The 23,909-nt window shown below is 39.0% G+C and overlaps 1 protein-coding gene across 2 annotated transcripts in view; it reads right to left on the reverse strand.

The window, feature by feature from the left end:
* The window catches only part of CRLS1 (cardiolipin synthase 1), a 32,552-nt gene that overhangs the window by 4,514 nt on the left and 4,129 nt on the right, over positions 1-23,909 (reverse strand). For both annotated transcript variants that reach the window (XM_012455417.3, XM_021665747.2), the window contains exons 3-5: positions 18,356-18,485; positions 3,273-3,358; positions 2,603-2,671 (exon numbers count right to left, since the gene is read on the reverse strand). In XM_012455417.3, coding sequence (XP_012310840.1) covers positions 2,603-2,671; positions 3,273-3,358; positions 18,356-18,485 — 285 coding nt within the window. The remainder of the gene's footprint in view (positions 1-2,602; positions 2,672-3,272; positions 3,359-18,355; positions 18,486-23,909) is intronic.

Below are 23,909 nucleotides of genomic sequence, written 5' to 3' on the forward strand. Positions count from 1 at the left end.
GTCTGCACAGCTGCCCTTTAGAGAGTAATGACAACTGTCAGAAATTACCACTACCTTAAATTCCCATGGCAACTAAAAAATGTTACAAAATTATTTGCCTTTTTTCCAACTGCCCATTAAAATAGAATACGGAAATAATTAAGCTACCTCTTCATGGATAAAAGGGTAATGAGTTGGGTGACTTGCCTGCAGTCACAGCAGACAACAGAACCAAAGCTGGAACCTAGATTTCCTGGGGCCTTATCCAATGCTCCTTTCACTTGCCTACCTGTCAAACCTTGTGAGGTTAGAAAACTAAAATGTTAAAGTGGCATGTTCTGAGAAAAAGAAGAAAATAAAAAGAAAATTAAAATGTACTCATCCTAGGACAGATGCAGTGGTTCATGCCTGTAATCCCAGCACTTCGGGAGGCTGAGGCAGAAGGACTGCTTAAGCCCAGGAGTTTGAAACCAGCCTAGGCACCACAGCGAGACGCAAACTCTAAAAAAAATTTAAAAATTAGCCAAGCATGGTGGCATGCACCTGTACTCTCAGCTACTTGGGAGGCTGAGGTGGGAGGACAGCTTGGACCTGGGAGGTCAAGGCTGCAGTGAGCTATGATTATGCCACTGCACTCAAGGCTGGGCAGACAGAGCAAGACCCTGGTTCAAAGAAAAGACACTCATCTCCATAAAAGAGCCTCTCTTGAGAAAGAAATGAGTAGTCTTCCCTACACTAAAAAACAGCACTGGAGAGAAAAGAAAATTGAACAAGAAATACACTGGAGACTCCCTCTGTCATCATGAGAAGCATTCCATGGAAGAGTCTGAAAGCATGAAAAAGCGAGTGAAGCAGACAAATATTCTATCACCCATTCTGCAGCCAAATGACAAGGATTCTGCTTCATTTTAAAAAACAGTTAATATCTAGGCACAGTGGCTCATGCCTGTAATCCCAGCACTTTGGCAGGCTGAGGTGGGTAGATCACCTGAGGTCAGGAATTCAAGACTAGGTTGACCAACATGGTGAAACCCCATCTCTACTAAAAAATACAAAAAAAAAAAAAAAAATTAGCTGGGCATGGTGGCACATGCAATCCCAGCTACTTGGGAGACTGAGACAGGAGAATCGCTTGAACCCAGGAGGTGGAGGTTGGAGTGAGACGAGATCACATCACTGCACTCCTGCCTGAGCAACAAGAGCAAAAATTCGTCTCAAAAATAAAATAAAATATAATTGGGCATGGTGGCTCATGCCTGTAATCCCAGCACTTTGGGAGGCCGAGGTGGGCGGATCACGAGGTCAGGAGATAGAGACCATCCTGGCTAACATGGTGAAACACCATCTCTATTAAAAATACAGTAAGTGAGCTGGGTGTGGTGGCACACACCTGTAGAATAGCTGGAATCTGGGAGGCGGAGGTTGCAGTGAGCCAAGATTGAGCCACTGCACTCCAGCCCGGGCAACAGAGCAAGACTCCATCTCAAAAATACATACATACATACATAATTTTATCTAAAGGACTTCCTATAAGTATAAGGTACTTGTCCCTGTACCTCTTTAAGCCACTTTCCATGTACTGCTACACTCAAATTGCTATACTTGATATAAATAGAAGTCACTTGAAGAAAAAAAAAAACCAAACCCTGTGCATGTAGGTAAAAGTCCACCCCAGGGAGTTCTGTATCAAAGCAATCACCCCTCTCTCCCAAAAATAATGAGCATTCTTAAACTGTTAAATCCTTGACATTAAAGATGGGAAAAAAGAATGACTTGAGCAAACTTATCAAAGCTACTAGAAAAACAGATATGGCTTGAGAAGCATTAATAGTATCCTTGTGGTGTGCAAAGACTGGCATATACTTGTCCTGAATGCTCAGGAAAACAGAATGGACAACTAAAAGTAGCAGTTGTTTATTAATGACCAAAACTTTCTCCTGTCTCTTTCCACTTAACTGTCAATCCTGAAAATGAAAGGCCATTTAGTGTTTTCACCATAGGGAGGGAGGCAGTGAAACCACAAGGGACTCTTCATAATCTGTGAAACTCAATCAAGAAGCAGTTACAGCCAAGCTTGGTGGCTCACTCCTGTAATCCCAATAATTTGGGTTAGGCAGGAGGATTACTTGAAGCCAGGAGTTCCAGACCAGCCTGGGTAACAAAGTGAGACCCCATCTCTACAGAAAAGTTAAAAATTAGCTGATTCAGTAGTGTGTGCCTGTAATCCCAACAACTTGGGAGACTGAAGACCACCTGAGCCCAGGAGTTTAAGGCTATAGTGAGCCGGGATCTCGCCACTGCACTCCAGCCTAGGCAACACAGTAAGACCTTGTCTCAAAAAAAAAAGCAATTACATTTCAATTCCCTGTCCCTAAACAGTGGCCCAATTACCTCACTCAGAGCTTAAACTCTCAGACCACCACCAAGGCACAACATGTATAAGGATGATCCAAAAAACATGGAAGACAAAAGAACTGGGTTAAGGTTGCCTGCCTAACACCACTCTCTAGCCTCTATATGCAATGCATTTAAATGTCTCGTTTTCAGCTGTTCTTGACTGAGGTTTATATCTAGTATAAAAATATACAAAGGAATAAATTAAAAAAACACTGCATTCTCTTACCTTGCTGATGAATGTTGGTTTTAACCTAGCAGTGGCATAGCAAGGATTGAAATACTTGGCAAGTGTTCGCTGGCAGAGGATTAAAAAAAATAAAGTATTTAATTTATTGTTTAAAATAGACATTTTGTTATTATATTTAGGTACATAATTTTATAAATCATACAATCAATATATACTGAAAATTGATTTTTTAAAATGTATAGATTATTTCTCAACTGCTGTAAAATTCAAACACAATACTTATAAAGTTTGCTTTATAAAATTTTACTAAACTCAAAATTCCATATTCACTATTTTTTAAATTAAAAAATAAAATGAACAAAATACTGCTCTATTTTCACTAGATTGGGAGCCAGAAGAATATTAATATGCTATGTGTATGTGCCCAAATATTTATAGAGCTCGTGAATAAATATGCAAACAAATCATCCCATGTTCATACAACTGTGATTTTTAAAACCAATTCTAGACTATCCATGGTAGAGGTTAAATTAGACAACAATATGGCTTGGACCCACGTGAAACACCTTTAAAGAATCTGCTTCTAGGGATAAGGGCTGGCTGGTCTGGTTTCATGTGCCATCAATTGAAGACGTTGATTTAAAAAATATATTTTTTTTCCTTAAATTGTAAGTAATGCTAAAAGAATACTTTTTGAAAACAAACTCACTGGTGTTGGAAGAGTTCGGTATCTGACATAAAAAACAGCAGCAATCAACATTACATCTCTTGAAATGATCATATAAGTAAGTGGAACTGAAAATCAAACATAAAATAATTTTAATTGGGATTCTGAAAATTACTAATATACATTATGAATACAATAACATCTCATTCAGTCTTACCACAAACTGCTGTTTTCCACAAATAGAATTTTTTTTTTTGAGACGGAGCTTCGCTCTAGTTGCCCAGGCTGGAGTGCAATGGCACAATCTGGGCTCACTGAAACCTCTGTCTCCCGGGTTCAAGCGATTCTCCTGCCTCAGCCTCCCAAGTAGCTGGGACTACAGGCACCTGCCACCACACCCAGCTAATTTTTGTATTTTTTAGTAGAGACAGGGTTTCACCATGTTGGCCAGGCTGGTCTCGCACTCCCAACCTCAGGTGATCCGCCCACCTCGGCCTCCCAAAGTGCTGGGATTATAGGCATGAGCCACCGTGCCCGGCCGCAAATAGAAATTTTATAATGAACACCCATCAGTGGTTTAGGGTCCCCTATAGCAAACCACTGATTTTTATATTCTTTAACCCACCCTCAAAACAAAGTGAAGTACAGACTATGGCTTTGAAGTCTGTATCTCTCTTTCAGTATGCTGATCCTCTCATCTGTTTTTGTTTTGTTTTTTTCTTGCATGTTTTTAAGCTACTAGTCTGCAGTTATCAGCATCAGCTCTAATTAGCGCTATCTCCTCCTTTGTTACTTCTCAGCTCTGTACATCTGAAAAAAGATCACCATACTCAGAATTACACAGAAAGAGATGATGAAGAAGTGGAGAAGGATGTGGGAGGCCTCAAACTCTTCCGGAATCTCAGGACCTTTGATTGCTTGTTCTGCATATTCTCTGAAGAGTAAAATGTGCTGTTATGTGTAATTAGTAGAGAAACAGAATTTTTTTTTTTTTGAGACAGGGCCTTGCTTTGTTGTCCAGGCTGGAGTGCAGTGGCACGATAACAGCTCACTGCAGCCTTGACCTCCTGGGCTCAATGCAATCCTCCCACCTCACCCTCCCAAGTAGCTGAGAACACAGGTGCACACCACCATGCCTAACTTGTATTTTTTGTAGAGAAGGGATTTCACCATGTTTCTCCGGCTGGTCTAAAACTTCTGAGATCAAGCGATCTGCCTGCCTCAGCCTCCCAAAGTGCTGGGATTACATGCCCATGAGCCACCATGCCCAGCCAGAAATATTTCATATTCATCCAGCCAGTTCCTTCCCAGGAATTGTGATTTTGCTCCTTGCCCATTCAATGAATTCAATTTGTCAGCAGTTTTGTCATTATTCCTCAGATTTTATAATATGGTCCCAGAGCCATAGCCAATAGAAGGATATTTTAAAATAAATACCCAAGGAACCCCTATTCTCATACAGAATGGGAATGAGACAGTAGAGAACTCACTTCATTTTATTTACTTCTGCACCGTAGAAAGTTTTTAACTATGAACATATCTTTTATAGGAAAAACATTTATTATTTTTAAAAAGGGGGGAAAAAAAACCCTGAGTTCAAATACTCAGTTCAAACACTGTTCAAACTGTTTCAAATAAATAAAGATAAAAATTAAAAAGGATCACGAACATCCCTTCCATAGTACTTTCAAACAAATCTTTTGTGAATTATTGGAGGCTGTACTTATGGTCCTCTCCAATTCTGACGTTCAACTGGCTCTGCAATTTGAAGAAAATCTCTAATTATTCACAGATTTAAAATTTAAATCTCTGCTGGTCATAGCTATGATGAAAGTGCTGATCTTTGGCCTAGTCCTTGATAGATAATATTATTCCAAGGAAAAAATGCTTATCTGCTGAAGTCATGGCATTTGGAGCAAACAAGATATGGCTGTATGAGCCAACCATGAAAACGGCAAGGCATAATTTTTAGGAACATTTTTGTACCTGTAAAAGAAACTTTTCTGTAGCAATCATTAGCTGGCAAATCTAACAACAATCATATTTTTTAAATGCAGCAAACCCACATGGTGGCTCATGCCTGTAATCCCAGCACTCTGGGAGGCCGAGGCAGAAGGATTACCTGAGGTCAGGAGTTCGAGACCAGCCTGATCAACATGGAGAACCCCCCGTCTCTATTAAAAATACAAAACTAGCCAGGTGTGGTGGCGCATGCTTGTAATACCAGCTACTCAGGAGGCTGAGGCAGGAGAATCACTTGAACCCAGGAGGTAGAGGTTGTGTTAAGCTGAGATCGCGCCCATGCAAATTAAAATCTATGTATAGTATACATGGAAGAACAACATCCAAGACTGCATTTAACCAGGAATGTAGCCTATGGAATTCAGACTGTGCTTGAGACAGTGTATTAGGTTCCAAACCAACAGTGTGACCTAACAATTAGCATCTCTGGACTCAGTTTACCATCTGTAACAGTCTGGTAGGGGAAAGAGCTACTAAAAAAAAAAAAAAAAAAAAATCAAGCGTTCCCTAAACTGACTGCCCATCTAAAAATCACCCTGAGCGAGCTCAATAAAAGCCCAGATGAAAGCTCTCCTCTGGGTGACTCCTATGTAGAGCAATGCTAGAACATTTCTGCACCAGGTGGTCTTGAAGGCTTCAGCCAACTGAAAGACACTGGCTCCTACTATGGTTAAAAAAATTTATCCAATATCCTAGTTTTCTCTCTTGGCCTCCTCTTCTCTTCTAGAGTTAAAGCAGTTTTCATTTTGCCTACTAGAGTAAGACAGTGATGGGTAGGACAGTGTAAAATGGGTCAAGGATTTCTCCAGGTTTTTCTCCCTACTTGCTAACTCTGTCTGAAACATAGATAATATTTGCAATATTTCCAGTGTCTGTAAGTAAAAATTTATTAGAACACATTCATACTCACTAATTTATATATTTTCTGTGGCTGCTTTCACACTACAACAGCAGTGCTGAGTAGCTGTGACAGAGATCACATAGCCCACAAAGCCAGACATCATGGACAAGTTTTATTAGTATTAAAGAGAAACATTTCATAAAATATTTTACATATTAAAAATGGTTGACATCAACACCACAGGTTATTACACTGAAAACAATAAATTTAACAGAATATTCTAGAAATTGATTTAAACAAGAAGTAAGAATTTATGATACGGTAAACCAGAAATAACACAATAATACAAAAAAATGTGGCAGAACAAATACACATAGATCTATGTTCAATGCAAATAAATCTAAGTAGAAATTAACCTGGATTTGCCTTCCACTCTCTAATCAACATAGTAAGCCAAAGAATTTGTTTTCATCCTTCTCCTCATCCCATAAAAAGATGAAGAAAAGCAGAGTGATTTACTATTTTAGGTAAGGAAGAAAGCAAAAAAATTTTTTGATCTCTAATCCTGCAGAAGACATTTCTTACTCTTAGAGAAACAAAGCTATTAAAATGAAGGTAGATGTGACTTTTAGAAAATCCAGCATAAAAGTAGGAACATGCAAGACTGCATACATGCAACACTGTACTTTCCAAAACTCTCCTAAAATGACAGTAAAGAAATAAAAGGATATAAAAACACAAAGAGAATAAGAAGAGACAGATTCAAAGTTTTAACTAAGTTTATTAGTAATAGGGTGGTGAGAGCCGAAACCTAAGTCCTTCAGAAAGGAATTCCCACGAGAAGCAACTCCAGCAGAGAAACTCAGGAAGTCCAGCATTCCCTAATACCTTTCTGCTAGGTTTCTACACCGGGTTGTGGCTCCCTGTGGCTAAGAGTGATTTTTACATTTTGTAATAGTTGAGGGTAAAAAAGTCAGAAGAACAGTATTTCAAGACACATGAAAATTCTACGAAATTCAATTTCCAGGCTGGGTGCAGTGGCTCATACCTGTAATCCCAGCACTTCGGGAAGCTGAGGCGGGTGGATCACCTGAGCTCAGGAGTTCAAGACCAGCCAGGCAACATGGCAAAACTGCATCTCTACTAAAAATACAAAAAATTAGCCGGGCATGGTGGTGCATGCCTGTAATCCCAGCTACTTGGAAGGCTGAGGCAGGAGAATCACTTGAACCCCAGAGGCGGAGGTTGCAGTGAGCCAAGATTGCACCATTGCATACAAGCATAGGCAACAGAGCGTGACTCTGTCTCAAAAAAAAAAGAAAAATTCAATTTCCAGTGTCCATAAGTAAAATTGTATTGGAATACATTCACATTCACTAACCTATATATTTTCTATGGCTACTTTCATGCTACAATAGCAAAGCTGAGTGGTTGTGATAGAGATCACATCACTCACAAAGCAAGAAATATTTACTACTATCTGGCCCTTTGCAGGAAAAGTTACCATCCCCCAGTCCACATGTTACTCTCTGAACCTAGGGGCACTGGGGTGCAGTAGGGATCAAGCAGAGCTCTACATAATGAACACTGAGAACCCAGGCTTCTCCCACAGCTTAGTTCCCAAAACCTTAGTGGGAAGGCCTCTATAATCCCTAAGCAGCAGATGGAGAGCTAGGATCTACACAACAGGCTTAAAGATACTGAGAATTCAGGCCCTTTACACCAGTGCTTAGGGAGCTCTCAAAATGAACTTTTCATGCCTCATTCAAATATAAGTTAGCAGCCAAGGATCACCATGCATTTCAACAAAGTCTCCATCATAAAAGAGAAGTCAAAACAAACAAAAAATAGAATCTGAAGGAAAGAGACACAATGCAGAGGCTTTTTTAAAAAAATAAATACAGGTATACCTCAGAGATATTGAAGGCTCTGTTCTAGACCACTGCAAAAAAGCTAATACTGCAGTAAAGTGAGTCACACAAATTTTTCAGTTTCCCAGTATATATAAAAGTTGTATCTACACTATATTGTAATCTATTGTGTACAGTAATAGCACTGTCTAAATACACACACACACACACACACACACACACACATGCACGCACACACCCCCTCTTAATTTAAACATACTCTATTGCTAAAACGTGCTAATGATCATCTGAACCTTTAACAAATCTTTTTGCTAGTAGAGGGTGTTACCTCAATGCTGATAGCTGCTGACTGATCAGGGTGGTTGCTGAAGGCTGGGGTGGCTGTGGCAATTTCTTAGAATAAGACAACAATGAAGTTTGCCACATCAATTAACACTGCCTTTCATAAAAGATTTCTCTGTACCATGCAATGCTATTTAACTTCCTTCAAAACATATTCACAATCACTAATCTATATCTTTTCTATGGCTGCTTTCATGCTACAATTCCTTCAAAATTGAAGTCAATCCTCTCAAGCCCTGTGGCTGCCTCATCCACTAAGTCTGTTTAGCATTTTAAATCCTCTGTTGTCATTTCAACAGTGTTCATGGCATCTCCACCAGGAGTATATTTCATCTCTAGAAACCTCTTTTGTTTAAGAAGCAACTCAGGTAGTTTTATTGTGAGATTGTAGCAATTAACTCACATCCTCAGGCTGCACTTCTAATTCTAGCTATCTTGCTATTTTCACCATGTCTGCAGTGACTTCCTCCACTGGTCTTGAACCCCTAAGTCATCCATGTGGGCTGGAATCAACTTCTCCCAAAAATCCTGTTAATTGTGGTATTTTGACTTTCTCCCATGAATCACCAATATTCTTAATGGCATCTAGAATGGTGAATCCTTTCTAGCCCAGATCCATCAGAGGATCACTATCTATGGCACCTATAGCCTTAGGGAATGTATTTCTTAAATAATAAGACTTGAAAGTCAAAATAACAAGGACTGCAGAATGGATGCATTAGTAGGTATGAAAACAACATTAGTTTTCTTGTATATCTCCCTCAGAGCTCTTAGGAGACCAAGTTTGTTGTCAATGAGCAGTAACATTTTTTTTTTTTTTTAATTTTGAGACGGAGTTTTGCTGTTGTCACCCAGACTGGAGTGCAATAATGCGATCTCGGCTCACCACAACCTCCCAGGTTCAAACAATTCTCCTGCTTCAACCTCCTGAGTAGCTGGGATATAGGCATGCACCACCCCACCCGGCTAATTTTGTATTTTTAGTAGAGACAGCAGTTTCTCCATGTTGGTCAGGCTGGTCTTGAACTCCCGACCTCAGGTGATCTGCCCCCCTCGGCTTCCCAAAGTGCTGGGATTACAGGCTTGACATACCATGCCCAGCTCAACAGTAACATTTTTTTTTTTTGAGACGGAGTTTCGCTCTTGTTACCCAGGCTGGAGTGCAATGGCGCGATCTCGGCTCACTGCAACCTCTGCCTCCTGGGTTCAGGCAATTTTCCTGCCTCAGCCTCCTGAGTAGCTGGGATTACAGGCACGCGCCACCATGTCCAGCTAATTTTTTGTATTAGTAGAGACGGGGTTTCACCATGTTGACCAGGATGGTCTCGATCTCTCGACCTCGTGATCCACCCGCCTCGGCCTCCCAAAGTGCTGGGATTACAGGTTTGAGCCACCGCGCCCAGCCAACAGTAACATTTTTAAAGAAACCATTTTTTCTGAGCAGGTATCAACTGTAGGCTTAAAATACTCAGTAAATCATGCTGTAAATGGATGTGCTGTCATTCATGCTTTGCTATTCCATTTCTAGAGCACAGGCAGAGCAGATTTAGCATAATGCTTAAGGGCCCTACAATTTTCAGAATGGTAAATGAGCACTGGCTTTAACTTAAACTCACTGGCTTCACTGGTCTCTAACAAGAGAATCAGCCTGTCCATTGAAGCCCAGGCACTGACTTCTCCCTAGCTATGTAAGCTCTAGATGGCATCTTCTTCCAATAAAAGGGTGTTTTGTCTCCACTGAAAATCTGTTGTTTAGTGTAGCCACCCTCATCATTACCTAGATTCTCTGGATAACTTGCTGCAACTTCCCCACTAGTGCTTGCTGCTTCACCTTGCACTTCCATGTTATGGAGATGGCTTTTTCCCCCTAAAGTGCAGAAACCAAGTTAGCTAGCTTCCAATTTTTCTTCTGCAACTTACTCACTTCTTTGTGCCTTCACAGAATTGAAGAGAGTTAGGGCCTTGATCTATTTATAGAATAGGCTTTGGCTTAAGGGCATGTTTTGGCTGACCTGATCTTCTATTCATTCAAACTTTCTTCCTATAAGCAATAAGGCTGTTTTGCTTTCTTAACATTTGTGTGTTCACTGGAGTAACAACTTTAATTTCCTTCAAGAACTTTTCCTATGCATTCACAACTTGGCTAGCAATTTGGCACAACAGGCCTAGATTTCAGCCTATCTCAGCTTTTCAAATTCCTTCCTCATTAAGCTTAATAATTTCTAGCTTTTGATTTAAAGTGAGCGACATGTCTCTTCTTCCTTTCACACTGTAGGGTTATTAATTGGTCTAATTTCAATATTATTGTGTCTCAGGGGATAGGGAGGCCTAAGGAAAGGGAGAGACAGGGGACCCACAGACTGGTGGAGCAGTCAGAACATATACAACATTAATCAATTAAGTTCACTCTTGATTAACAGGATTTTGGAAGAAGTTGATTCCAACCCTCATGGATGACTTTGATGGGTTCACTGCATCCCAAAGCAATTAGACAGTAACATGATAGATCACTGATCACCATAACAGATTTAATAATGACAACGTCTGGAATATTGGCAGGATTATTATAACATGGCACAGAGACCAGGTGCTATGGTTCACACCTGTAATCCCAGTACTTTGAAAGGCTGAAGTGGGAAGATCACTTAAGCCCAGGAGTTGCGAGATCACCTTGGGCAACATAGGGAAACCCCATCTCTATAAAAAATTTAAAAATTAGCTAGGTGTGTGGTTGCACACATCTGTAAATCTCAGCTACTCAAGAAGCTAAGGCAAGAGGGTCCCTTGAGGACAAGAGGTCAAGGCTGCAGTGAAGCATAATTAGGCCACTGCATTCCAGCCTGGGTGACAGTGTGAGACCCTATCTCAGGGAAAAAAAAAAAATGTGACACAGAGAGCCAAAATGAGCACATAGGTTAGAAAAATGGTGCTGACAGACTTGTGGACACAGGGTTGCCAAACCTTCAATTTGTAAAAAATGAAACTTTGCAAAGTGTGATAAAATGAAATGTAATAAAAGGAGGTAAGCACATGTATGTATAGATATCCTGAATAACATTCATCCAGGATATAAGAATTTTTTTTTTTTTTGATGAGCACAAAGAACATGAGCTCTTGAAAGTTCAAAATGAGAGCCAAAAAAAAAGTCAACAGAAGGGGTGAATGGTAATATTGGGGGAATCTTTCAGAAAAAAAAAGAGACAAAGATTTTTAAAATAAAATCTGAAAGAAAAAAAAGAGACTCAATCCATGAAGCTCAGTTATGATGGGGTGACAGTAGTCAAAGTCCAGAGCCTTTGAGGCTGGGCTCTGATAAACTACCTCCTAGTTTGGAGCTAAGATCTAAACAACTATTCCCACAAGGTTTGGAGAAAAGATGGTACAAAGTAAACTAAGACTCCCAGGATTGTCTGATCACCTGGTTGTCTATGCGGTCCCAGCCGGTTAGCATTCCTAGGCGCCTGGTAGAACAAAAGAAAATCTCCCCTGGTGAGTAATGCCATGTGCCTAAGAATCAAATATTGCTCCAAATTATTTTTCAAAGTAAAAAATAACGAAGAATTAAAATACCATGAGTAAGAATCAACAGAAACAGAACCACAGACAAATGAAAGAGGCTACCAAAAGATGTGAGATTTTTGAATCTGATGAAAACTTCAAGCTTAGGATGTTCAAGGAGATAAAAGTCAACATTAAAAACTTCAGCATGGAACTAAAAACTGTAAAAGATGACTTAGCAAGCCCAAAAATGAATAAAATAGAAGTTCTATAGCTGAAGAATACATAGAAATTAAGATTAAATAGGCATAGCTAAACAGAGAAGTAATGAAATGAAAAATAGTGAACCCATTAGTACACCCAAAATAGAGCTCAAAAAGAAAAATGAGCTAACACAGAAAAACCCACTGAGATGTGATGGATACAGGATGAATGTCTAACATAGGTATACTGTAGTCCCAAAAGAAGAGAAAAGAAAGAATACACAACAATATTTAAATAGATTGTGGCTGAGAATTTTCTAGCACTGACTTCAAGATATTAATCCACAGATTTAAAAGTCCAATAAATCCCAAGCAGAATAAAAAATAAACTTACAACAAGAAATATTATTGTGAAACTGAGAAAAACAAAAGACAAAGAAAATCTTAAAAAATAGCCAGAAGAAAACAAAATTGCCTTCAAAAAAGGCAGTGTGGCCAGGTATTGTGGCTCTTGCCTGTAATCCCAGTACTTTGCGAGGCCAAGGCAGGTGGATCGCTTGAGCTCAAAAGTTCAAGACCAGACTGGGCAACAGGCAAAACCGCATCTCTAAAAAACACATAAAAATGAGGTAGGTGTCGTAGCAAACCCCTATAGTCCAAGCTACTCAGGAGGCTGAGGTAGGGGGATTGCTTGAGCCCAGGAGGAAGAGACTACAGGGAGAAGAGATCGTACTACTGCACTCCAGCCTGAGAGACAGAATAAGACCCTGTCTGGAAAAAAAAAGCAATGGATTAACGGCTGATTTCTTTATTATCAACAATGGAAGAAGACAACTGAGCAATATCTTAAACACGCTAAGAAAAATTAATACCAACCTGGAATTCTATAGGCAACAAAAATATTCTTTAAGAATAAAGGCAAAATAAAAACATTTTCAGAGGAAAAGAACTTACCAGTACACCTACATTAAAAAGAATTCCAAAAGAACATACTTCAGACAAAAGAAAAATGATCTCACATAGGAGGTTTGAAATACATCAAATAATACAGACTAGCAAAAAGTAGTAAATATGAAGATAAATTTAAATGTTTAAATTGTGTAAACATATCTGTGAGTTTAAGAAATATGTAAAATTAAAGTATGACAACAGTAACCTAAGCTGAGAGAAATAATTGGGAGTTCAAGTAACCTAAGGTGCCTTCCATGACCAGAATGAGTACAGAATTATTAAGATCATATCTTGATAAAGATGAATGTTTTAATTGGAGGAAAACTGAATGCAGTGTAAAACTTTCAAACTAGTGGAGTGAAAAATAATATAATCTAAAAAATATTAAAAAGGGATGGGCGCAGTGGCTCATGCCTGTAATCCTAGCACTTTGGGAGGCTGAGGTGGGTGGATCACGAGGTCAGGAGTTCAAGAGCAGCCTGGCCAAGATGGTGAAACCCTGTCTCTACTAAAAATACAAAAATTAGCTGTGCGTGATGGCGGGTGCCTGTAATCCCAGTTGCTCGGGATGCTGAGGCAGAGAATTCCTTGGACCCAGGAGGCAAAGGCTGCAGTGAGCTGAGATGGCAACACTGCACTCTAGCCTGGTAGACAGAGTAAGACTTTGGCTCAACAACAAAAAATATACAAAGCAAAACCACAACTACAGAGACAAATAGGCACACAGTAGGAAACTCTAACTGCTGAACAAACCAAAAGCAAAAAAAAAAAAAAAAAAAAAAAAAAAAAACAGTGAAGAAACAGAAGACTTAAATAGCAGGATTAAAAACTTGATCTAATAGACATATGAAGAACATCATACTCAAGAACTGCAGAATACACATTCATTTGAAGGATTCATGGATTATTTATAAAATCTAACTCTACTGGGCTGAAAGTGTGACATCACAAAGAATGTTCTCTGAACACCAGGTTATTATGATTGAAATTATAACAAAAAGATGACTAAAAAATTCCCCACAAATTGGCAACAAATTAAGATATATTTATTTTTAACCTAACAGGTCAATGAAAGAATAATAATGGAACTAGGAAAATATTCTATACTGCACAATGACACACTGAAACCAACACAGGAGATGCAACGAAAGTGATACTTAGGCCAGGGGTGGTGGTTAATGCCTGTAATCCCAGCACTTTGGGAGGCCAAGGGCAGATCACCTGAGGTCAGGAGTTCGAGACCAGCCTGACCAATACGGAGAAACCCCATCTCTACTAAAAATACAAAAATTAGCTGGGCATGGTGGAATGTGCCTGTAGTCCCAGTCACTCTGAAGGGCAAGGCAGGAGAATTGCTTGAACCTGAGAGGCAGAGGTTGCAGTGAGCCGAGATCACACCACTGCACTCCAGCCTGGAAAACAAGAGCAAAACTTCATCTCAAAAAGAAAGAAAGAAAGAAAAGAAAGTGATATTTAGAGAAAGATATACAGTCTTATATGCAATCTTTAGAAAAGAAAAGCTGAAAAACCTATACCTGCACCATTCAAAATACACACAACTTTGAAGGTGTGATATGAAAAAAACTCATTTTTTATTGATTACATGTTAAAATGACAATATTTTTTATATAGTGGATTAAATAAACTATACTATTATAATTTTCATGTTTCCTTTTTTAAAAATAGCTATCAAGAATTTTTAATTACATATGAATCTCCATTTTATTTCTAGACAGAATTGATCTAAAGAATTCAGAGCTGGGTGTGGTAGTTCATGCCTGTAATCCTAGTACTTTGAGAGGCAGAGGAGGGGGAGGTCAAGAGTTTAAGACCAGCCTGATCAACATAATGAAACCATGTCTCTACTAAAAATACAAAAAAACTAGCCGAGTATGGTGGCACATGCCTGTAATTTCAGCTACTTGGGAGGCTGAGGCAGGAGAATCACTTGAACCCATGAGGCAGAGGTTGCAGTGAGCTGAGATCATGCCACTGCACTCAAAAAAAAAAGAAAAAAAGAATTTAGAAAAAGAAGAGCAAAGAAAACCTGAAGAAGAAGAAAAAAATAAAACAGCAAGATTTAATGAAGTAGTAAACAACATATCAGAGAGGCCTGACAAAACTCAAAGTTGGTTCTTTGAAAAGATTCATAAAAGTGACAAACCTCTGGCAAAAAAGATTTTTTTAAAAAAGGAACAAAAAAAATAACCAAGAGGAAAGGAAGGACATTACTACATATTCTACAAACATCGAAAAGTTAATGAGAGCTATTCTGGGCACACTGCCTATGGGGTAGCCCTGCTCCACAAGTAGTAGTAAATAAATAAATAAATAAAGTTAATGAGGATACCATAAATACCGTCTAAATTTTTTATAATGTAGATCAAATGGACAAATTCCTAGAAAAACATTACAACTTAAAAAATGGTCAAAAGATGTAATATGGAGTGAGTTGGTTGAAGGTTTAAAAAAAAAAGATGTACTTTAAACCTGAATCATCCTGTAACAAAGTAAATGAATTACCTATTTTAAAACTCTTCCCTAAAGAAAACTCCAGGCCCTCAATGGCTTTAAAATATTCTACTAAACATTTAAGTGGAAATATTCATAATCAAACATCTTCCAAAAATGGAAGATTTATGAGGCTCGTTATAAATTTGATATGAAAACCCAACAAGAATATATGGAGAAAATAATTCCAAGCCAATCTTATGAATTAAAATGTGAAATCTTCCACAAAATATTAGCAAGTCAAATCCAGCAATCTCTTCATAATATATCACGGGAATGTTGGATTTATACCAGAAATCACAGGTTAACATTAGAACTAATTTAATATGTTTAATTCACCAGACATTAACAGCTAAAGGGAAAAATTATATGATCATAATAATACACAAAAGGAGTTTGATAAAATTTAATATCCAGGCCAGGGGTGGTGGCTTATGCCTATAATCCCAGAACTTTGGGAGGCCAAGAGTTCAAGATCAGCATGGGCAACATAGCAAAACCGCATCTCTACAAAAAAACATTAAAAAATTTAGTACTCAATTGTGAGAAAAACTCCCAACAAAAGTGAACTTCTTAACTTGAAAAAGGATACTTACAAAAACCAACAGCAAACATCATCTTTAACAGTGAAAAGCTAAAAGCTTTTCTATGAGATTGGGAATAAGACATTGACACCACTTCTATTCAACACTGCACTACCCCGTGCAGTAAGGCAAGTAAAAGAAACACAATGTATAAGGACTGGAAAAGAAGAAATACACTGTCTTTAATTACATACAAGACATAATTGAGCATATAAAAAAATCCAAGATAATTTATATGTATATTATCAGAACATGAGTATTAGAACACGAGTTAGCAAGTATCACTAGACACAACAATCAACATTAGAAACAGAACTGATTTTTTCATAACATGGAGTTATTAGAAAATTAAATTCTTTTTTTTTTTTTTTTTTGAGAAACAGTCTCACTCCATCACTCACGCTGGAGTGCAGTGGTGTAATCTAGGCTCACTGGAACCTCTGCCTCCCAGGTTCAAGACATTCTTGTGCCTCAGCCTCCCGGGTAGCTGGGATTACAGGCACATGCTACCACATATGGCTAATTTTTGTACCTTTAGTAGACAGGGTTTCACCATGTTGGAGAGGTTACTCCTGAACTCCTGATCTCAAGTGATGTGCCTGCCTCGGCCCCCCAGAGTGCTGGGATTACAGGGATAAGTCACTGTGCCCGGCCAGAAAATGAAAATTAAAAGCTACCATTTGTAAAAGCACCAAGAACTATCACATACTTAGGAATAAGTCTAACAAAAAATGCTTATTATCTTTCTTTAGAGAACTATAAAACTTTGAGAGATATTAAAAAAAAGACGTGAATAGAGTAGATATAGCATGTCTATGGACTGGAAGAGTTAATATTGCAAAGAAGCAAATTCTTCCAAACAGATCATAAATTCATTCCAATCCCAATCAAAATCCGAACAGATTTTTCTCTGGAAAATTGCCGATTCTTGGAAAAGTTGATTCTAAAATTTGTAACAAATGGAAACAAATGGAAAGGGCTATGAATGTCCAACGTGGAAGGACTTGCTCTACCAGATATTGAGACTTTTAGCAAAGCAATAAGAAGAGTGGCACTGATGCAAAGACAGACGAATCAATGGGGAAGAAAACAGACAACTTAGAAATGACCTTGCACTGAGTCTGGAAAATATATATTTTTCTATAAGGCCTTTGGAAAACAATATATCAAAATAAAATATAACTTTGAAAAAATGGGAGGAGCCAAGCATGGTGACTCAAGCCTGTAATCCCATCACTTTGGGAGGCCGAGGTGGGAGGGTCGCTTGAGCCCAGGATTTTGAGACTAGCCTAGGCAACACACACACACACACACACACACAAACACATACCCATTCCCCAATCACATACCACACCTCAATTCTAACTTTCAAAGAAGCACATAAAAGTAAACATTAGTCCAATTTATTTTTAATTTGGCATGAGAATTTAGAAGACTAAAAGAAAAATAATTTCTAGTTAGAGGAGACTACACTAGACCAAACGCCACTATACTTCTTTCTACCAAGTGTTAATAATAACATGATACTGAGGGACCACGTGGCAGCTTCTTTGTTCTCAGACAGGGTTTCTTTCTTTCTTCCTTTTGTTTTTTCTTCTTCTAACCCTCAAAAATGCAAACTCTAAGACTGACAGTGAAGGGAAGTCCCAGCATGATCAGATATGATTCCTAGCTCTTGGGAAAAAACAGTTTAACCTGGTCTGAGGGAGAAAAACTGATTGAGAAATACAGCTGAAGTAGAAAATGAACAATCAGAAAAGCACATGCAAAATACAAAGCAAAAGATCATAAAATCTTATTAGAAAAAGTATTCATATAATGTACAAACTATATGTATGATTTAAAAATTGCATAATAGGGTCTAAGTAACAATGAAATTTTATAGACATCTTCAGGATTTCAGAGTTCTCATTTATTATGAATAAACTATATTAATAAAGGTAATAATAAACTTAGGAAAACTAAATTGCTTTCATAAAGCTAGGCACTAAAAATACATAATATTGCACCAAAAAATTCCAGACTAACATGAATTGGCACTGTGAAATATTTGCTCAATTTTAATTTTAAGCAATCTTACTAGGAAAGTAACTGATTTTACTAGTAAAACAAGGACATAAATTTTAAAATCCACAAGTAGTTTGACAAATAAAATAGTTCAACAGTTTAAAATTAGGGAAACAGTTTAAAGTTGAAAAATATATTTTTGGAACAAAAATTATTTGTCTCTCAAGATAAATCCTAAACTGACTAATTTCATTCTTCCCTGTGCTATTAAAAAGTACGCATGATGCGTTCTTACCTGGAATAAGATCTGCATAGGTCAAGCTAACATATAAGATACTGATAAGTATTTTATCAGCAAGTGGATCAAGTGCACTTCCCAAAGCTGATTTTTGACTGGCCCAGTTTCGAGCAATAAATCCATCCAACTGAAAATAGAAGTTTTTTTTTTTTTTATAAATGTCATAACAGGAACAAAGTAGATATCCTGAAGCCTAAGATACACCAGAAAAACAATTATACTCTCATAAAATGTTAACAAAATCTTTTCTGTCTCTTACCCCAAACATTGTTATTCATTCACTGGTATACATTTCACTTTTAAATTAGCAACTGGTCTTAAAATAAATGCGTTTTTTTCTTTTTCTCCCTCAAGGCCTACTTATTTCTCAGTATTTTCACAAGGCCCCTTTGTGGGATGAACCCAGACACACATTTAGAGATACATTTAGTGATGTGTTTAGAGATATAAAGAACCCAAAGAAAACTCAAAGAAAGCATGAATGGCAGAGCCTGGACTAGAATAATATAATACAACTGTTAAAATTTACTATTTTTCTGTTTTTCAACTTATTTTGCTCATTATCACTGTTTATTCCATATTCTGACTGCATCTGCATTAACTACATTTGAGTAAAAAACTCAATCCTGTCTACCTGGCCTAGTTAAAATTCTGATACTTAAATTACTTATTTTTATATTATGTATTACAATTAAAAAGAAACCATATTTTAAGGCACAGGTTGTACCTAGTTGTGAGTGGGCCAAATGGAGCCTGCAAGCTGGTTCTATTTGATCTATCAGAGCTTTTAAAAACAGTAATTAGTAATCAACATTTAAGTATTCAAAAATCTTCCCATAAAAACCTAGATCTCAGCTGGATGTGGTGGCTCATGCCTGGAATCCCAGCACATTGGGAGGCAGAGGCAGGCACATCACTGGAGGTCAAGAGATCGAGACCAGCCTGACCTGGTGTCGTGTACCTATAATCCCAGCTATTCAAGAGGCTGATGCAGGAGAATCGCTTGAACCCCAGAGATGGAGGTTGTGGTGAACCGAGAGCACGCCAATGCACTCCAGCTTCGGCAACAAGAGCAAAACTCCAACTCAAAAAAAAACAAACAGATCTCCGGGGCCACAAAATGGACTGAAACCAATATTGCCTATCCACATTAAACAAGGCAGATATTTTCTGGTTTATCCAAGTCCCTTCCTGGCTTTTACTCATTTAACTTCAAGCTTAAACAAATATTTGAGTTCTCTAATACTATTTCTAAGGGAAAAAAAGATTAATTTAGATGTAATTAACCACGGTTCATTTTAAAGAATAAGTTGTCCCTCTCTCAAGTACACCAATGAGTTAGAGGAGACAGCAGTAGTCCAGGACCGTGGGGTAAAAAAAAAAAAAAAAATGTGATCTTTGTAGCAGAACAGCAGCTGTTCAAGTCTTGGCTCTGCCACTTACCAGCTGTGTGACCTTGGACAAGTTATTTGGCCTGACTAAGCCTTAATTTCCTCATCTGTAAAACAGAGATAAATTACCTACCTCAAAGGGTTGGTTGTCTTCAGCACATATAGTAATTAATACTTGCTCAGCACTTAGCACTTAGTAAATCCTCAAAAAAAGGCAGTTACTAGCTATCACTATCACAATTGAAAAAATTTATTTTCTTCTTAAGCCTACTAACAGAAAGTACCTACCCTGGGGAGCTGGGACCTTGGAAGATCAGGTTTAGTTCGGTTTCTCATCTCAGGGAACTTAACCTCTCACTTTTTTGCCATCATCCCCCTCTCGTCTTCACCATTCCTCTAATCCAAGGTCATCAACATCATTCCTTTGCAAACATCTGTAACTCCCCTTTATTCCACTCTCCTTCTGCCCTGCTTAAAAACAACTCTCCATGTACTCTGGGCCTGCACCTAAGAGCTGAACAGTGCTTAAGGAAAACAGACAAATGCGAAGACTAGTCTCACTTCAAACTGGTGAACACAAATATCCCATGGGCACTCACTGTCTAGCAATCCCACACCTGCTGACTGTATTTACCCTCTCTTTTCACACTGTCTCTGCTCTCACCTCAGACCTAACTCCATCCCTCTAGTTCATGGCCATGTCTATATTTTCCTTAAGACAAAAGAAAAAGGGTCAGCCCATCCTCATATTTCCATCACCAAGTACCCCACCTACCTGCATCCATTCATTCTCTTTGCCTTCCTTGATCCATTCCCAAGCCCTCTCACCTTCTGGGACCTGCCTCCCTCTTCCCCATCTCCCTTTGCACCATCAATCTCTCCCTTTTATTTAATTTAATCTCTCTACCTGATCATTTAATTAATCAGTTAACTAACAACAAAAATTCACTGGACATGGTGGCATACCTATAGTCCCAGCTACTTGGAGGGCTGAGGTGGGAGGATCGTTTAAGGCCAAGAGTTCAAGGCCAGCCTGGGCAACACAATGAGACTCATCTCAAAAAAAAAAAAAAAAAAGGCCGGGCGCGGTGGCTCAAGCCTGTAATCCCAGCACTTTGGGAGGCTGAGGCGGGTGGATCATGAGGTCAAGAGATTGAGACCATCCTGGTCAACATGGTGAAACCCCGTCTCTACTAATACAAAAAATTAGCTGGGCATGGTGGCGCGTGCCTGTAATCCCAGCTACTCAGGAGGCTGAGGCAGGAGAATTGCCTGAACCCAGGAGGCGGAGGTTGCGGTGAGCCGAGATCACGCCATTGCATTCCAGCCTGGGTAACAAGAGCGAAACTCCGTCTCAAAAAAAAAAAAAAAAATTCCACCTCCAAAAAAAAAAAAAAAGGAGATATATATATATATACATACACACACACACACACACACACACACACACACACGTATATATACACATATATATACATATGTATATAGCATATATATTTTTATATCTAGGAATATATATATATATATATATATATAAAATTCCCCAGCATATATCTTTTTAAAAGACCCTTCTGTGATCCTATTTCTCTATTCCCCTACAAAGCAAAACTGCCTCAAAGCAACATGTCATTACCATCTCACACCTGTTAATCAACCCACTCCAATCGTCCCCACTCCTCCAGAGGTGAGGCTCATAAAGGTCACCGACAATTTCCACATTGATAGATTACCTGACCTCAATGCAACTGAAGCACTTTCTCCACTTTCCAGGAAATCTTACTGCCTAATTTTCTTCCTTCCTTGCCAGCTATTCCTTCAGGGTTCCTGACTGGCTTCTTCTCCAGTACTCGACTTGTTGCTCATTTCTCTAACCCTTCATTTCTGTTACCTGAGCCTGGATGATTTTACACATATTCAACCATCTGTATCTGACAGCCCCCAGATTTCTCTCTCTGTAAGGAAGACTTTCTCCAACTCCAAACTGCTAAACTGCCCAGTCAATACCTCTATGTGGATAGGCAACAGAATTCTTAGTATTTTCCACTAAACTCTGCCCTATCCAAGTGTTGCCCATCATAGAAAATGTCATTTCCATGCACCTGGTTTTCGTTTTGTTTTGTTTTGTTTGTAACAGTCTCCCTATGTCGCCTAGGCTGGAGTGCAATGGTGTGTTCTCAGTTCACTGCAGCCTCTGCCTCCTGGGTTCAAGCAATTTTCCTGCCTCAGCCTCTCCAGTAGCTAGGATTACAGGCACGTGCCACCACGCCCAGCTAATTTTTGTATTTTTAGTAGAGACAGGGTTTCACCATGTTGGCAAGGCTGGTCTCGAACTCCTGACCCCAGGTGATCCCCCCGCCTCAGCCTCCCAAAGTGCTGGGATTACAGGCGTGAGCCACCACGCCCGACGGCACCCGATTTTAGAAGAGAATTTAAAAAAAAACAGCCTGGTATTCATATTTTATTCTTCCTACTCTCACTCCACATATCTAATCTACCAACATGGTACCTCTGTCTTTAAAATATATCTTAAACCCACATACCTCTCTCTGGCTCCAAACTCCAACCCCAGTCGAAGCTCCCACCACTGCCGCCGTAGATCATGGTCAGCCCCTTAACCAGTTACTCTGCTTCCACTCTTGCCTGTCTATAATCCATTTTCCACATACAACCCAATCAGACTCCATTATTCCCTGGCTTAAAGTGATGAGTCCAGCCATCTCCCAGTGGCCAATCTAAAGGCACTAAAACCTCCATGGAACAAATGTGAAATGTGGCACCCGTTAACTCAGGTTTCCACAAACATCATCTTACATATTTAGGAAAATGTTAATGGGGCCTCTCTAACATTCAATGAATACTGCAATCTCATTTGGCAGCTTAAAAAAAAAGTAGCAGACAGAAGTGACTACAGTAACTGAAAAAGATCTTCTCTGTTATATTAAAAAAAGTTGTTATCATATAATGGCCTTTGGCGGACTCGGAGATCATATTAACAATGAGTGGAGGTCTTGATATAGAAGGGACAGGTCGGGCGCCTGCAATCCTGGCACTTTGCGAGACCGAGGTGGGCGGATGATCTGAGGTCAGGAGTTTGAGACCAGCCTGGTCAACATGGTGATATCCCATCTCTACTAAAAACACAAAAATTAGTCAGGTGTGGTGGTGCGTGTCTATAATCCCAGTTACCCAGGAGGCTGAGACAGGAGAACTCCTGGGACCCCACAGGCAGAGGCTGCACTGAGCCAAGATCACACCACTGCACTCCAACATGGGCGACAGAGAGAGAATTCATCTCAAAAAAACAAAAAGCAGGGACAACAGAAAAGGAGAGAGATTGTGGTGAGAATAGGAAGAGGTCGTGATAAATATTAACAGTAGCTAAACTCTGGTAAAAGAGAGTAAAAGCCAATTTGAGAGGCTATATTTGAAGCATGTTTGGAAATGCCATGTAACTATGCAAATGCTCTCCTTTGTCTGCTCTCCAAAATCTTCAGTTAATTCTATGTTGCCCACCGATGCTACTGCTACTAGGCAGGTGGAATTTTGTTTCTATGAACCTCAAAGAGAACAGCTGAAGTTACAAAGAAAGATGCCATACAACTTTTATTAACATAAAACTAGTTTCTCTCGATTCTCACTCAATAAATATTGAACAAAGTCTCAAACATACATTAGTTTGAAGAGGCACTAAAGCACTGCCCATCTGGATGCTCATATAGATCTCAGACCAACCTTGTACAAGAATATACTGTATCTATTTCTCCTGCTAACTTTGCCCTGCTTTAAAGTTATTCCTCCATCTTTTCCACCCTTCCCTCAACTATGTTTTTATACAGCATGAAGTTTTTCTTTTTTTCTTTTTTTTCTTTTTTTTAAGAGACAAGGTCTTAAGCTCTGTCACCCAGGCTGGAGTACAGAGGTGTGATCATAGCTCACTGCAGCCTTGAACTTCTGAGCTCAAGAAATCCTCCTCTCTCAGCCTCCTGAGGAGCTAGGACTACAAGGCACATGCCACCACAGCCAGCTAATTTTTAAATTTTTTGTAGAGAGGGGGTCTTGCTATGTTGTGCATGTTGGTCTCAAACTCCTGGCCTCTCAAAGCACTGGAATTACAGGTGTAAGCCCCTGTATCCAGCCAGTTTTATAAGGCATTTCAAAAC

The sequence above is a fragment of the Aotus nancymaae genome, unplaced genomic scaffold, assembly GCF_030222135.1.
Source record: "Aotus nancymaae isolate 86718 unplaced genomic scaffold, 86718_ANA_hifiasm-v0.15.2.pri h1tg000029l, whole genome shotgun sequence".
Lineage (NCBI taxonomy): Eukaryota > Metazoa > Chordata > Mammalia > Primates > Aotidae > Aotus > Aotus nancymaae.